This window comes from Salvelinus namaycush, unplaced genomic scaffold, assembly GCF_016432855.1.
Source record: "Salvelinus namaycush isolate Seneca unplaced genomic scaffold, SaNama_1.0 Scaffold409, whole genome shotgun sequence".
Classification (NCBI taxonomy): Eukaryota; Metazoa; Chordata; class Actinopteri; order Salmoniformes; family Salmonidae; genus Salvelinus; species Salvelinus namaycush.
Window position 1 is genome coordinate 130205 of NW_024061097.1, and position 14881 is coordinate 145085.

At 43.1% G+C, this 14881-nt stretch overlaps 1 protein-coding gene across 1 annotated transcript in view; it reads left to right on the plus strand.

Moving 5' to 3' along the window:
- The first annotated feature begins 689 nt into the window (after positions 1 to 689).
- The window catches only part of LOC120041135 (hepatocyte growth factor receptor-like), a 57452-nt gene continuing 43260 nt past the window's right edge, over positions 690 to 14881 (plus strand). Inside the window, exons 1-2 of the mRNA XM_038986082.1 lie at positions 690 to 993; positions 3346 to 4588. Coding sequence (XP_038842010.1) covers positions 3347 to 4588 — 1242 coding nt within the window. The 5' untranslated portion in view covers positions 690 to 993; position 3346. The remainder of the gene's footprint in view (positions 994 to 3345; positions 4589 to 14881) is intronic.

Consider the following 14881-nt stretch of genomic DNA (forward strand, 5'->3'; position numbering starts at 1 on the left):
AGTATGCCTTTTCATTTGATTTTAAGCTCTACACACTGTTATCTTGATTTCCAACTCCCTTTCATTCCAATAGCCCGGTTTCAGGAAGTAGGACAAAGGGATTATTGTGCTGCCCACTGTGATTCATAGGTGACACACTCAGTTGGGTTAGTGTTCAAAATTTATCTCTTTATTTACGGCTGAGCGAGCAGTTTTAACTTGACAACCAGACTGAGTCAGTGGTCTTTCTTAGGGAGTGGAAATGCAGGTGAAACGTTAAATAGTTTTTCTAGTCTTCAACAGTTGCTTCAACAGCGATTTACACTGAGTGTACAAAACATTAAGGACACCTACTCTTTCCATGACATAGACTGGTAGTAGGTGGCAGGCACCCCAGTTTCTGTCAAGAACTGCTACACTGCTGGGTTTTTCACGCTCAACAGTTTCGTGTGTATCAAGAATGCAACTCAATATTAGGAAGGTGTTCTTCATTTTTTGTACACACAGTGTATAGGCTATTTTATTGACTTGTTATGACATAACGTAATTATTAACATACACTGTGGGGACCAAGCTAAAGACTAAACAATAAAATGTACTGGTGCCATCGATGAAACCCTTTGAAATTCACCTGTGTGAACTCCCGCGCCTTACCACCTCTCGCAGCAGAGTAGTCTATAGAGGAGGAGCGCTACGAGAGCAGACAAAACACAGAGGGGGTTTGAATGCCAGTGTGCGTGACTTACACATCACACTCCTGAGTCGCACAGGTCCGCATCTTGTAATACGGAATGAGAAACGGTCTTCTTGTGTCTGAGTAAACGTTTGTATTCTTTGTGAAAATAAAGAGAAAAGGGCAGAGTATTCAAAGTCAAACGCATCTTTTGCATATCAATTTGTTATTCGGCCGTCAAAAAGTCAATGCGCACAGTCTCAGGAATCCTGAGTTGTGTAGCCTACTATGATTTGAAAGAAGAAACCCAAACATAACTGAGACAGTTGCCTAACTGACAGGTACGTTCTATTTTTGACTAATTTTAAATGTTTACTTGGTTTAATAATGCCTATTTATGTTTGCTTTACTTTGAATTAGCCTACATAGGCCTATTAAAATTAGGCATCCGCGAAACGCTCGTCAATACGTTTTTGCTCAGATGTGTATCAGAAAGCTAGCCAATACTGAATACTTTCAATTATTGATTAAATTATATTATTGTCCTAATAGCCTACGTTTTGCAATGATAAGCATACACTAACCAAAATCTCCAGAATAGCCTCACAGAATGTTCCGCGGATTTCTCTCAACAGTTTATATCATTAATCACTTCACTCTCTTTAAATATATCCTCTAAGATTATGTTTCTCAAATCTGTATTTACTTGTTCCTTGCAATAACACCTCCTATAGGAAATGAATTGTATCGGGACGGGACACGGGAGCAGGTGCGCGGTACATACAAAAGAAAGGCTCTTATCTAGAGCGACATACATTTTCATACTTTTTGTACTGGTCACCCGTGGGATTCGCCATGCTCTACCAACTGAGCCACACGGGGACCAATAATGGTACAATAATATGGAGTCAATGAAATGTGTTTTGGTTCTTCACGCTTACTCATAAATGTAAGTAAAAAACAAACTAGTCATTCCTCTAGTATGTGCACATGCCACTTTGACTCCCATCCATCCTTGAAAATAGTTTTGCATGAGGGGCCACCATTTCCTCTCCATCACTAGAATTGTATATATTTGTCTGTGATGACCCTAAGTGTCCTAAAATAGAGAATCAGAACTCTGGACTGATGGTCAATAATGTTATTACAGTCTTTTAACGATTTAATGTTTTAGGGAAGTACATCTCATAGAGAAAACCCTTAGGTTCCAGAGGGTTAATCAATCATTTGTTTGCAGTAATCAAGAAAGGCTATGTAACATTATATTGATATAAACATAATTGTCATAGCCTATAATGGCAACATATGTATTGGCTGCTGTGGAATCATCCATTTAAATATGATAGTGAGATTTATGAATTGTCTGGAAATATCAAGTAGAAAACTGGCCTATAATAGAGAAACAACAACAATGTATTGTTAAATCAAGAAATATACTCCACTCAGGATATTAGGTAATGATGCTAGGGGGGTTGAGCCTTCTCTCCTTGCTGACCTCTCCTGCTGTTTTTGTTGTCTTCCCACCACTTGTACAAAATGTGCTGATATGGACCAAGCAGGCGAATCTCTACATGCAAATATTCTGATTAACTAGGGTCTGAAATCTCTCTCTTTCTCCTCCTCTCTATCTATCTATCTATCTATCTATCTATCTATCTATCTATCTATCTATCTATCTATCTATCTATCTATCTATCTATCTATCTATCTATCTCTTTGTCTCTCTCTCTCTCTCTCTCTCTCTCTCTCTCTCTCTCTCTCTCTCTCTCTCTCTTTCTCTCTCTCTGTCTCTCTCTCTCTCTCTCTCTCTCTCTCTCTCTCTCTTTCTCTCTCTGACAGACCTTAAAAGCATTCCCCAGTGGATTGCCATTTAAGTGGCCTGCACTCCAACTATTTATCATTTTGTACAGCGCCCCACTCATAGTCCACCTGACTTGTTTTAATTGGGGTTCTAGCTACCACTCCTTTGGGGAAGTTTTCTAAACTTAGCTGTGTGGTTGGTTGGTTGCATCGCCCTACAGACCAGAGAGGGTTGCTGTATCCTCGGTGATTCACCCCATTGGGTTGCACTGTGGTCGGAATGGAACCAGAGATCTGGAATTTGGAACCACCGAAGTGGTGCTGAGTGTTGCTCGGTCAGCACTGCAGAACACTACTTCAATAAAACTTTATTGTCCGTCGGTCAACATGAGTTTCACTGACTGGCTTGTTCACAATAATAGCGAGTCATAGTAGAAGTGCTGACGTGTTTGATATTGAAGTGGGGCTCCATAATGCTCCCAAGTCATATCAGCATTTAGTAACAGTGATTTCACTGACGTGGTGCTGTGGTGGAGTGAGTAGACCACGGCTTTAGACCCTGACACACACACTTCCATTTATGAGCCTGACAAAGCAATAGTGATCCCTCTTGTTTTTCTAATCCCTATTTTTATCAAGAGAATGATCCTTTTTCTCTACACCTCTCTGTCTGAACACGTGAGGGAAATCTACACGCCAATATTATTATGATCGATGGTGTTTTTTTTGTGTTATTGTTATGAATGTCCCGAATAAGTCACCCCTCATTTTTTTACTTTCCTAACCTTAGTTGAATGAGATAATAAGTGTCTCTGGATAAGCCTGTCTGCTAATTGACTAAAACATACAGTGTAATGTAACTTCTCTCTTTCTGTGGCTTATGTTTGGAACAGGATGAAGAATATCTGCTTGTTGGACATCGTGATCATCCTCTGGGCTCTGTGCTCCTCGAAGGTGAGAGGTCAATGTGATGAACCGGCCGAGAACTCCAAGCTCAACCTCTCTGTGACCTACAACCTGCCCAGCTTCGAGGCCGACTCCGCCATACAGAACATGGTCACCTTCGAGGGGACGGTTTACGTTGGTGCTGTGAACAGGATCTATGCGCTGTCAGAGAACCTGACCAAGCTGTCGGAGTACCGGACCGGGCCCGTGTCAGAGGCTGGTGTCGAAAGGCAATGTGGCCCAAGTAGCCAGGATGGAGCTGCTGGCAAGCCCAACGCTGTGTTGGACAACAATAACATGGCCCTGCTGGTGGAGCGTTACTATGACGATGAGCTGTTCAGCTGCAGCTCCGCGGACGCCGGTGTCTGCCGTCGCCACTTGCTGGTGGAGAGAGGGAATGTTTCCAAGGAGGTAAACTGTATGTATTCACCCAAGACAGATGATGGAGGACGGCAGGGCTGTCCCGACTGTGTTACCAGCCCCCTGGGTTCCCGTGTGCTCAACATGGTGAGCGGAGGTGTGGTACGGTTCTTCGTAGGGAACTCGGAGATCACTGGAAGCGCTGGAACTGGAAGTCCGTCCCGCATGACCTCCGGCCCCCAGGCCCAGCAGCCACAGCACCACACCATCTCAGTGCGTCAGATGAAAGAAACCCAAGATGGCTTCCGTTTCTTCTCCGACCAGTCCTACATGGACCTGGCCCCGGGCCTCCGCGGCGACCACCACCTGCGTTACGTCTACTCCTTCCAGAGCGGCAGCCACGCCTACTTCCTCACCGTACAGCGTGAGGGCCGCAGCTCGCAGGTCTACCACACCCGCATCGTCCGCATGTGCGGCACCGACCCGGAGCTGCGGCGTTATGTGGAGATGCCCTTTGAATGCATCCTGACGGAGAGGCGGCGGCGGCGGCGCTTGGCCAGCATCGAGGTGTTTAATGTCCTCCAGGCGGCCCATGTGGCCGAGGCGGGCAGCGAGCTGAGGCAGGAGATGGGGCTGAAGGAAGGGGAGGACGTGCTGTTTGCTGCCTTCGCCCGATCCAAGCCAGACTCCCCGGAACCCACAGCCAGCTCGGCCGTCTGCGTCATCTCACTGGCAGACGTCAACAACTTCTTCAAGGATTTCATCCAGAAGTGCCACACCAAGCAGCCATACCACTTCACCGGCTCCGAGGAGAAACGCTGCTACAACGGGGTAAGAACTGAATAATAATGCACTATGAAAGTTATGTGTTATAGAATCAGTACAAATATGCTTCATCATATTTCGTAAACATGTTTTCCACTGTAATGTAGATGTAGTTAGAGTACTGTTGAAGGGTATTATGGTCATTAGGTTATTTTCAGGATTTAAGAGTTAGAGAATTAGCTCCTGCAGCAACTACTGTATGTAGTTGACTTGAATTAAGCATGGATTAAGGAGAGTTAGTGAGGCACGGTAATTCAATAAATTCAAGACTGTATCGATGATGAATCATTACGGGACGGAGTCAACTGTCTCCTTCTACCAGACCCTTCCTGTTGCTGTATGTCTATCTCTGCTCCGGAGGTCTTCACTTGGCTTCATGCCTCTCTTCTCCTCTTCTCTGTCTTCTCTTCTCTATCCATCCATCAGCATTGATGGGATCAATCAGTTAAATAATCTGATCAATAGGGACATGAATTGAACTGCTGACGGCCCTTCTAGAGGTCCTGTCAATAGTTCTGTCAAAATCTGTAGCAGCACTGAGCAGAGCACCCTCCCATGCCCTGACTTCATTATTACGAGACCTGGGTTCATTGTTAAAACAAACGCTTAATGTATCTTAAAGATTTCAAATAGTATTGGAACACAGATCTGACTTTACCACATAGACATACAGTAGAGCCGACAACGTCACTACAACATACATAGCTCAGGTCCACTCTCTCCCTGAGAATGAGGATGTTAATAGTTTTTAATGATTATGTAGCTACAGTAGAGATACAGAGAGAGGGGAGGGGAGGGGGGCTTTAGTTAAGAATGCAGAGGGGGGAAATTGAATCATGGAATGCATTTCTGACTCTCAGCGATCCGTGATGAATCTGTGGTAAAATAACAGGAACTCAGCAGCTGCTGGGAGGAAGATGATACTATACCATGCCAGTGAAAGCTCTCTCTCTCTCTCTCTCTCTCTCTCTCTCTCTCTCTCTCTCTCTCTCTCTCTCTCTCTCTCTCTCTCCCTTATTCTCCATCTCTCTCTCTCTCTCCCCTACTCTCCATCTCTCCCTTACTCTCCATCTCTCTCTCTCTCACTCTCTCTCTCTCTCTCTCTCTCTCTTACTCTCCGTGTCTCACTCTCTCTCTCTCTCCCTTACTCTCCATCTCTCTCTCAAAATATTATTTACACACAAAAAGATGATGGCATGCTAGCTAGGCACATTTTTATCAGACATTATTTTTCACTGACTAATCAGGTGCCTTGTGGTGCAAGAGCCTCTACACTTAGTTATACTGGTGTAATAACTGAATTATACCTTTTAATAATTCCACAGTCAGAATTAAGCAGGTTTTTCAGATTTTTTTTTTCAGATATTTTGGTTTCTGTTTTAGACATCGTCGTACAGTCTTATTCATGTAGTCGATTTTAAATGTAATGTGTGGATTTTCTGCAGCCAAAAGAGCTTTTAACAGGTAAATGCTATCAGGGATTCTCTTTCTGTAGATGACTTTAACAGCCATTAAAACATATTCCTTTGTGCTCTCAAGTCAAAACAACAAGTCATTTAAATGTTTAACCACCAGACCAACAGGTGTTTTTTAGACTTAAGGAGGGGTTAACTTGGCAGCAATGAGTATGAACGCACAATAACTGACCAACGGTCTCTTGCCCTGTTTTTGTTTTAAAGCCTGAAGGAGAAGAAGGATCTTATCCTAGTAGTTTTCTAATGGATTTATGGGTCATATTCAGTGGCATATGGCAAGTAGATCCTCTCTTTTATTCCATAGTAAGAGAACCAGATAAGCCAGGCCATAAAACAGTCAAAAGTAAACGCATGAAAGAGGCATGCTTAAGCTTTATAATCTGTTTAACTAAACTGCTGTAGTTCTGAAGAAGACCTGGAATAGGAATGTAAAGGAGGGTTGGAGAAGCGAGCGGATGCAAGAGTATGTTTGATGATTTAAGTGGTGGTTGTCAACTCCACCGAGCCTCTTAACTCCTGGCTACGGACCCATAGGGCTCTGGTCAAAAGTAGTGCACTATGAAGGGAAAAGAGTGGGACTCAACCTTGGGACTCAACCCTTGGGACTCAACCCTGGTGTAGGGAGTCAGATATGATAAATGATGTAATGATTAGTGGCTCTGTCATCTTGTCCATGCGTTAGAGGCTAGAGTAAGTCTGTTTTCAGTAGCTCTGCAGGCTCATTATGGTCTGGCTGTTTGTTACTTACCAGAAACACAAACCATCTAGAATACTAATGAAAGAATAATGACGTGTCCGCTCAATAGACTTATACACACAAACTTCAAGGAGTTTCAAAGTGCTTCTTAAAACTATTGATTGGATTATACATCAGACTTCGGCTTGACAAGGAGTAAGGTTACATGCACTCAATAATATGATTATTGTGGATAGTCAGATTAATATAATAGTTTGATTAAAATGTTTACGTGCTTTGCAAGACACAATTTCCCAAACAATCCTGTTTACATGGACACATCTGAAATCAGGCTATCTGATGGTAGTCTGATAAATGCAGAAAATCGTCAATCACAATAAATGTTGTACCACAGCGAACATACTATTTTTGGGAAGGGTATTTGATTCTGTGTTCGGACATATAGAGTTTGTATGTAAAAACTACTTCTAAGACACATGCATTCAGTTGTTCCGAACCCTCACTTCACTCGTGCTAAAGAGGGAGGCTCGCTCGGGTTGGTGCTAGCACATGCGTAGATCAAATACACAGCTGGAATGCTGATGAAGGTGTTTACATGTCCTAGTAATTCTAAAGGTTGCTCAGAAAACCAGGTGTTTTAATCGGCGTATGCTGACTTCGATTTTTTAACTTACGCCGATTTAAGATCAGCAGAGTAAGGCGTTTAAATGACTAATGCCATACTCAGCCTACTGCCATAATCAGTTTAATATCAAATTATTAGTGTGCATATAAACGCACTAATGTTTATTTTTGATTTTTTTACTACACATTTTGCTGAGTAATGGTAATGGAAGCGAGTGAGAGATGGTAAGGACTTGGAATGGCACCAATAGACAAAGACAGGGAGGCATCATCACTCAAGTTTAATAACGGATGTAGGTTACATTGCAACTATCATTTCTTAAATATATATATATCGTAATATTAGTATAACTGTAGTATAAATACAATATTAGGCAGGGGGGACACTTGGGTCTTAAAATATACAAACGGGCTTCCCGAGTGGCGCATTGGTCTAAGGCCCTGCATCGCAGTGCTATCTGTGCCACTAGAGATCCTGGTTCCAGTCCAGACTCTGTCGCAGCCGGCCACGACCGGGAGACCCATGGGGCAGCACACAATTGGCCCAGCGTCGTCCGGGTTAGGGGAGGGTTTGGCTGGCAGGGATGTCCTTGTCCCATCCCACCCTAGCGACCTGCCTACGGCGGGCAAGCGCAATGCACGCGAACCCTGAATGCTGATTGGCTGAGAGGCATGGTATATCAGAAACAGTTATATAACATCTATAGAACAGCCCATAGCCGTGGTATAATGGCCATATACCACACCCCCTCGGGCCTTATTGCTAATTAGATTACCATTGATTTGTTAAAACCTTCCCGTCGCTGATTGCTTTTAAATTGAATCTGAAGCCTGATTGATAGTATGTGTGTAATATAATTCACATGGAAGAGGGTTTTGATCGACAGTCATTTTAATTAGGAGTACAGTTTAAATGAACATGTTTTAAATTGTGGCTTTAAGAAAGTAAACAAAAACTAGTGACATAGAGAGGCATTGATTTTATGTTACTTTGTAAAAAAGAAAGCGTAATAATTTCTGATTATGAATTTAACAAGGATATATGTCTGTATATACCCAACATCCAACGCATTACATAAGTATAAAAAGTATCCATTTAACAGTTGAGTGAGTGCTACTGCTGCCTTTGAGATGCCACGCACTGCTTCCCACATGCCTGGGCCTGTTCATGCCCTGCCTGAACTGCCTGAACTGCCTGAACTGCCTGAACTGCTGCTGTGGCAGAACCAAGCCAGGACTGCATCCAAGATGCACCCTTTTCTCTATACAGTGCACTACTTTGGACAGCGACAATAGGGAACAGGGTGCCATTTGGAACATTCCCCATGAGTGGTTCAGGTCATTTCTCGCCAGGTGGGAGAGAGGGAGAGGCTCAACATCACTTCACTGGAGAAATTAACAAAATCATAAAAATACAGGAACGTTCCTGCCCTGCTCTGTTTCCATCCCCTTTATAATCTCACAATCTGGGGTTTGATAAGGTTGGGTAGATGTGTATTGATCTGGGGTTTGATAAGGTAAGGTAGATGTGTATTGATCTGGGGTTTGATAAGGTAGGGTAGATGTGTATTGATCTGGGGTTTGATAAGGTAGGGTAGATGTGTATGTATCTGGGGTTTGATAAGGTAGGGTAGATGTGTATGTATCTGGGGTTTGATAAGGTAGGGTAGATGTGTATGTATCTGGGGTTTGATAAGGTAGGGTAGATGTGTATGTATCTGGGGTTTGTTAAGGTAGGGGAGATGTGTATGTATCTGGGGTTTGATAAGGTAGGGTAGATGTGTATTGATCTGGGGTTTGATAAGGTAGGGTAGATGTGTATGTATCTGGGGTTTGATAAGGTAGGGTAGATGTGTATGTATCTGGGGTTTGATAAGGTAGGGTAGATGTGTATGTATCTGGGGTTTGATAAGGTAGGGTAGATGTGTATGTATCTGGGGTTTGTTAAGGTAGGGGAGATGTGTATGTATCTGGGGTTTGATAAGGTAGGGTAGATGTGTATGTATCTGGGGTTTGATAAGGTAGGGTAGATGTGTATGTATCTGGGGTTTGATAAGGTAGGGTAGATGTGTATGTATCTGGGGTTTGATAAGGTAGGGTAGATGTGTATGTATCTGGGGTTTGATAAGGTAGGGTAAATGTGTATGTATCTGGGGTTTGATAAGGTAGGGTAGATGTGTATTGATCTGGGGTTTGATAAGGTTGGGTAAATGTGAATTGATCTGGGGTTTGATAAGGTAGGGTAGATGTGTATGTATCTGGGGTTTGATAAGGTAGGGTAGATGTGTATGTATCTGGGGTTTGATAAGGTAGGGTAGATGTGTATGTATCTGGGGTTTGATAAGGTAGGGTAGATGTGTATGTATCTGGGGTTTGTTAAGGTAGGGGAGATGTGTATGTATCTGGGGTTTGATAAGGTAGGGTAGATGTGTATTGATCTGGGGTTTGATAAGGTAGGGTAGATGTGTATGTATCTGGGGTTTGATAAGGTAGGGTAGATGTGTATGTATCTGGGGTTTGATAAGGTAGGGTAGATGTGTATGTATCTGGGGTTTGATAAGGTAGGGTAGATGTGTATGTATCTGGGGTTTGTTAAGGTAGGGGGGATGTGTATGTATCTGGGGTTTGATAAGGTAGGGTAGATGTGTATGTATCTGGGGTTTGATAAGGTAGGGTAGATGTGTATGTATCTGGGGTTTGATAAGGTAGGGTAGATGTGTATGTATCTGGGGTTTGATAAGGTAGGGTAGATGTGTATGTATCTGGGGTTTGATAAGGTAGGGTAAATGTGTATGTATCTGGGGTTTGATAAGGTAGGGTAGATGTGTATTGATCTGGGGTTTGATAAGGTTGGGTAAATGTGAATTGATCTGGGGTTTGATAAGGTAGGGTAGATGTGTATGTATCTGGGGTTTGATACGGTAGGATAGATGTGTATGTATCTGGGGTTTGATAAGGTAGGGTATATGTGTATTGATCTGGGGTTTTATAAGGTAGGGTAGATGTGTATGTATCTGGGGTTTGATAAGGTAGGGTAGATGTGTATGTATCTGGGGTTTGATAAGGTAGGGTAGATGTGTATTGATCTGTGGTTTGATAAGGTAGGGTAGGTGTGTATTTACAGTTTGTGCTTGTGTATGCTCTGCGTCTATGAGCGATAGTAATCTCTGTATGAGGTTCAGCTTGAGATTTTATGGTTGTTTTCCCAAAGCTGCGTCTGTTTCACCCCCCCCCCCACCCCCACTCCCAAGTGGTGCAGTGGTCTAAGGCGCTGCATCTCAGTGCTTGAGGCATCACTACAGACACCCTGGTTTGAATCCAGGCTGTATCACAACCGGCCATGATTGGGAGTCCCATAGGGCGGCGCACAATTGGCCCAGAGTCGTCTGGGTTTGGTCGGTGTAGACCGTAATTGTAAATACGAATTTGTTCTTAACTGACTTGCCTAGTTAAATAAAGGTTAAATAAAAAAATGACAAATAATAAAATAAACACACGCACATACACTAGCCTAGCCCATATGGCTGTGTGGTAAGAGCAGGGTGAAAGACCACCCCACTCCAGCTGCATGCTCTCTCAGGCCCCTCCACCCTCTCAGTTCAGTGAGTCGTTCCCAGTATGAGCCCAGCCCAGTACAGTGTGTCATGGGTTGGCCGTGCCCAGACAGGCTCCATGTGTGAGGAGAGGCTGAGCCCCAGGAGCTAGATATCACCAGAGACTGGCTGACTGGCACGCTAGCCACCTGGCATCCAGCTGCTGACTGATTGACTGCCTTCAAAACCTGTCTCTGGAGGAGAATAGAATAGAAACAGAGTAGAAACACTTTGAGACAAGGTCATTGAGACAATATGTATGTATGAAATACAATTAGTCAACTGGTCCATAATGAAGTGGAACTGTTCACCAACTGTGTTTCATACGTACCTATTGTCTCAAATTCATAGTAGGCTAATTTGGAAAGCTTACCTGACTGTACCTGTATTTTGGAGACATAATATTCACTTAGTAGCCTATGACTTAGTATTGACTAACTCTGCAATATATAGAGAGGAGCAGTGGGTCAATATTAAGAAAAAAAAGTGATTACATAAGATTGTCCTTTTGGTCAAGCGATGCTGACATTATCAAACTGGACTTTAATTCTAAATAGTTGAAAACAGATATGTTCAGGAAGCTGTTTATTTAAGGAATTCTCCATGGCTGGTGTGCTTGCTCAGTTACCATCTGCAGGTATTTCCTGGAAATAATCAGGCTGTTTTCTGTGGTAAATGTCTGTTAATTTTTTGCAATATGTTAATCATTAGCGAGGGGACTCCATCCTCTGTTCCCTGCGACTTGTTTGGAAAAAACAACATTGCTTAGTGTGTGTGTGTGTGCTGCTTGTCTGTTTGTGACGTTGGTGTTGTGTGAACACCTTATCTTCATAACCCAGATAAAGAAAGAGCAGGAAATTGTCAAAACGTCTCCCTCCGCTTGCAACCTGTCTCTCTCCCAGAGGGAAAGCACGTACTGGAATTGCCCTAACACCGATCCCTGCTGCGCACCGCTCCTCTTCTCGTCAAGGCTGCGTGTGGCATGTCAACTTCCCTTTTTGCCATATCGCTACAAATGAGATATCTTCTCCTCACATCATGTCTTCCTTTTTTCATCCACATATCTAAGCAGGGATTTTTCAAACACCTACTTTATGACTTATGATGTATTTACCTATTTACCTAAGTCTCCACACTTGTTTAGAGTCAGATGTGAAGCAGAGGAGCTTTGTTCAGTTGAGCTTAGCTATGAGTCAAGGCCCCAGAACTGTTTCCTAATCAGTCACTCACAGTTCCTCCTCCACACATTAATATCCTGCTTTCTGGTGGAATACCTGCTATGCTATGTGGACACACTTGTCTTTCAATCACCCACACCCCCATTTATGCATGAGAGACCAAACTCAATCTCCTACCCCCTGGCCACAAGCCACCCTCCTGACCAGTGCCCTCACCTCGACCCCTACTTCCTCCCCCAATGCCCTCTCATTTCCTTACTCTCCCTTAAAGCATTGTCTCCCATGCAGTCTGAACTGGCTTCATGAAGGGCCAGGGTTTTTATCACCAAGGTCAGTGGAGTGGTTGAGAGGTAAATGATCTTGTTTGTTAGGCCAGCCGGTGCACCCGGTGGGCACAGGAGCCCAAGCCAGCACCACATCATTAACCTCAGCCATACTTCTATGGACTCTACGGACGTATGGATTGCTGGACTTCGCCATTGCAGTCACAGATGTCCATGTAGTTGTTCCTCCCTAGCCGCATGCAGCAGATACAGTTAAAGTCGGAAGTTTACATACACCTTAGCCAAATACATTTAAACTCAGTTTTTCACAATTCCTGACATTTAATCCTCGTAAAAATTCCCTGTCTTAGGTCAGTTAGGATCACCACTTCATTTTAAGAATGTGACATGTCAGAATAATAATAGAGAGAATTATTTATTTTAACTTTTATTTATTTCATCACATTCCCAGCGGGTCAGAAGTTTACATACACTCAATTAGTATTTGGTAGCATTGCCTTTAAATTATTTAACTTGGGTCAAACGTTTCGGGTAGCCTTCTACAAGCTTCCCACAATAAGTTGGGTGAATTTTGGCCCATTCCTCCTGACTAAGCTCATGTAACTGAGTCAGGTTTGTAGGCCTCCTTGCTCGCACACGCTTTTTCAGTTCTGCTTACAAATTTTCTAAAGGCTTGAGGTCAGGGCTTTGTGATGGCCACTCCAATACCTTGACTTTATTGTCCTTAAGCCATTTTGCCACATTTACATTACATTTAAGTAATTTAGCAGACACTCTTATCCAGAGCGACTTACATTTTAACCTTTATTTAACTAGGCAAGTCAGTTAAGAACAAACTCTTATTTTCAATGACGGCCTTGTTCAGGGGCAGTGGGTTAACTGCCTTGTTCAGGGGCAGAGCGACAGATGTGTACCTTGTCAGCTCGGGGATTTGAACTTGCAACCTTTCGGTTACTAGCCCAACGCTCTAACCACTAGGCTACCCTGCCACAACTTTGGAAGTATGCTTGGGGTCATTGTCCATTTGGAAGACCCATTTTCCACCAAGCTTTAACTTCCTGACTGATGTCTTGAGATGTTGCTTCAATATATCCACATAATTTTCCTCCCTCATGATGCTGCCACCCCCGTGCTTCACGGTTGGGATGGTGTTCTTCGGCTTGCAAGCCACCCCCTTTTTTCCTCCAAACACAACGATGGTCATTATGGCCAAACAGTTCTATTTTTGTTTCATCAGACCAGAGGACATTTCTCCAAAAATTACGATCTTTGTTCCCATTAGTAAGTTGCAAACCGTAGTTTGGCTTTTTTATGGCGGTTTTGGAGCAGTGGATTCTTCCTTGCTGAGCGGCCTTTCAGGTTATGTCGATAAAGGACTCGTTTTACTGTGGATATAGATACTTTTGTACCTGTTTCCTCCAGCATCTTCACAAGGTCCTTTGCTGTTGTTCTGGGATTGATTTGCACTTTTCGCACCAAATTACGTTCATCTCTAGGAGACAGTACACGTCTCCTTCCTGAGTGGTATGACAGCTGCATGGTCCCATGGTATTTTATACTTGCATACTATTGTTTGTACAAATGGACGTGGTACCTTCTGCCGTTTGGAAATTGCTCCCAAGGATGAACCAGACTTGTGGAGGTCTACAATTTTATTTCTGAGGTCTTGGCTGATTTCTTTTGATTTTCCCATGATGTCAAGCAAAGAGGCACTGAGTTTGAAGGTAGGCCTTGAAATACATCCACAGGTACACTTCCAATTGACTCAAATTATGTCAATTAGCCTATCAGAAGCTTCTAAAGCCATGACATAATTTTCTGTAATTTTCCAAGCTGTTTAAAGGCACAGTCAACTTAGTGTATGTAAACTTCTGACCCACTGGAATTGTGATACAGTGAATTATAAGTGAAATAATCTGTCTGTTAACAATTGTTGGAAAAATGACTTGTGTCATGCACAAAGTAGATGTCCTAACCGACTTGCCAAAACTATAGTTTGTTAACAAGAAATGTGTGGAGTGGTTGAAAAACGAGTTTTAACGATTCCAACCTAAGTGTATGTAAACTTCCGACTTCAACTGTACATGACAGTCCGCTCGCACCCAGACCTTTGATCTTTCAACTGGGAACTGATGATACATTGACAAAAGCAAGCCTTTAACCAAACTCTCCTTTGAAAGATGTGATATTTCAGGGTTAGGTTTAGATGAATCTTGAATACATCTGAACCTTGGTTAAGATGACTTGATGAAATGTAAAGTGGATTTAAAGTCCTTCCGGGCCAAGGCATGCTCTGACTCTGGCCTTTAGCTGAGGCTAAACCCCCAGCCATTCCATTCAGCTAGAGTAATCCCCACACAATGGAGCCAAGGGATTGTGTCTGAATGTGTACTCAAGTAATGGAGGGGAGAGAATAGAAAGACACCCCCTCGCCTGCTAACCTTTCAA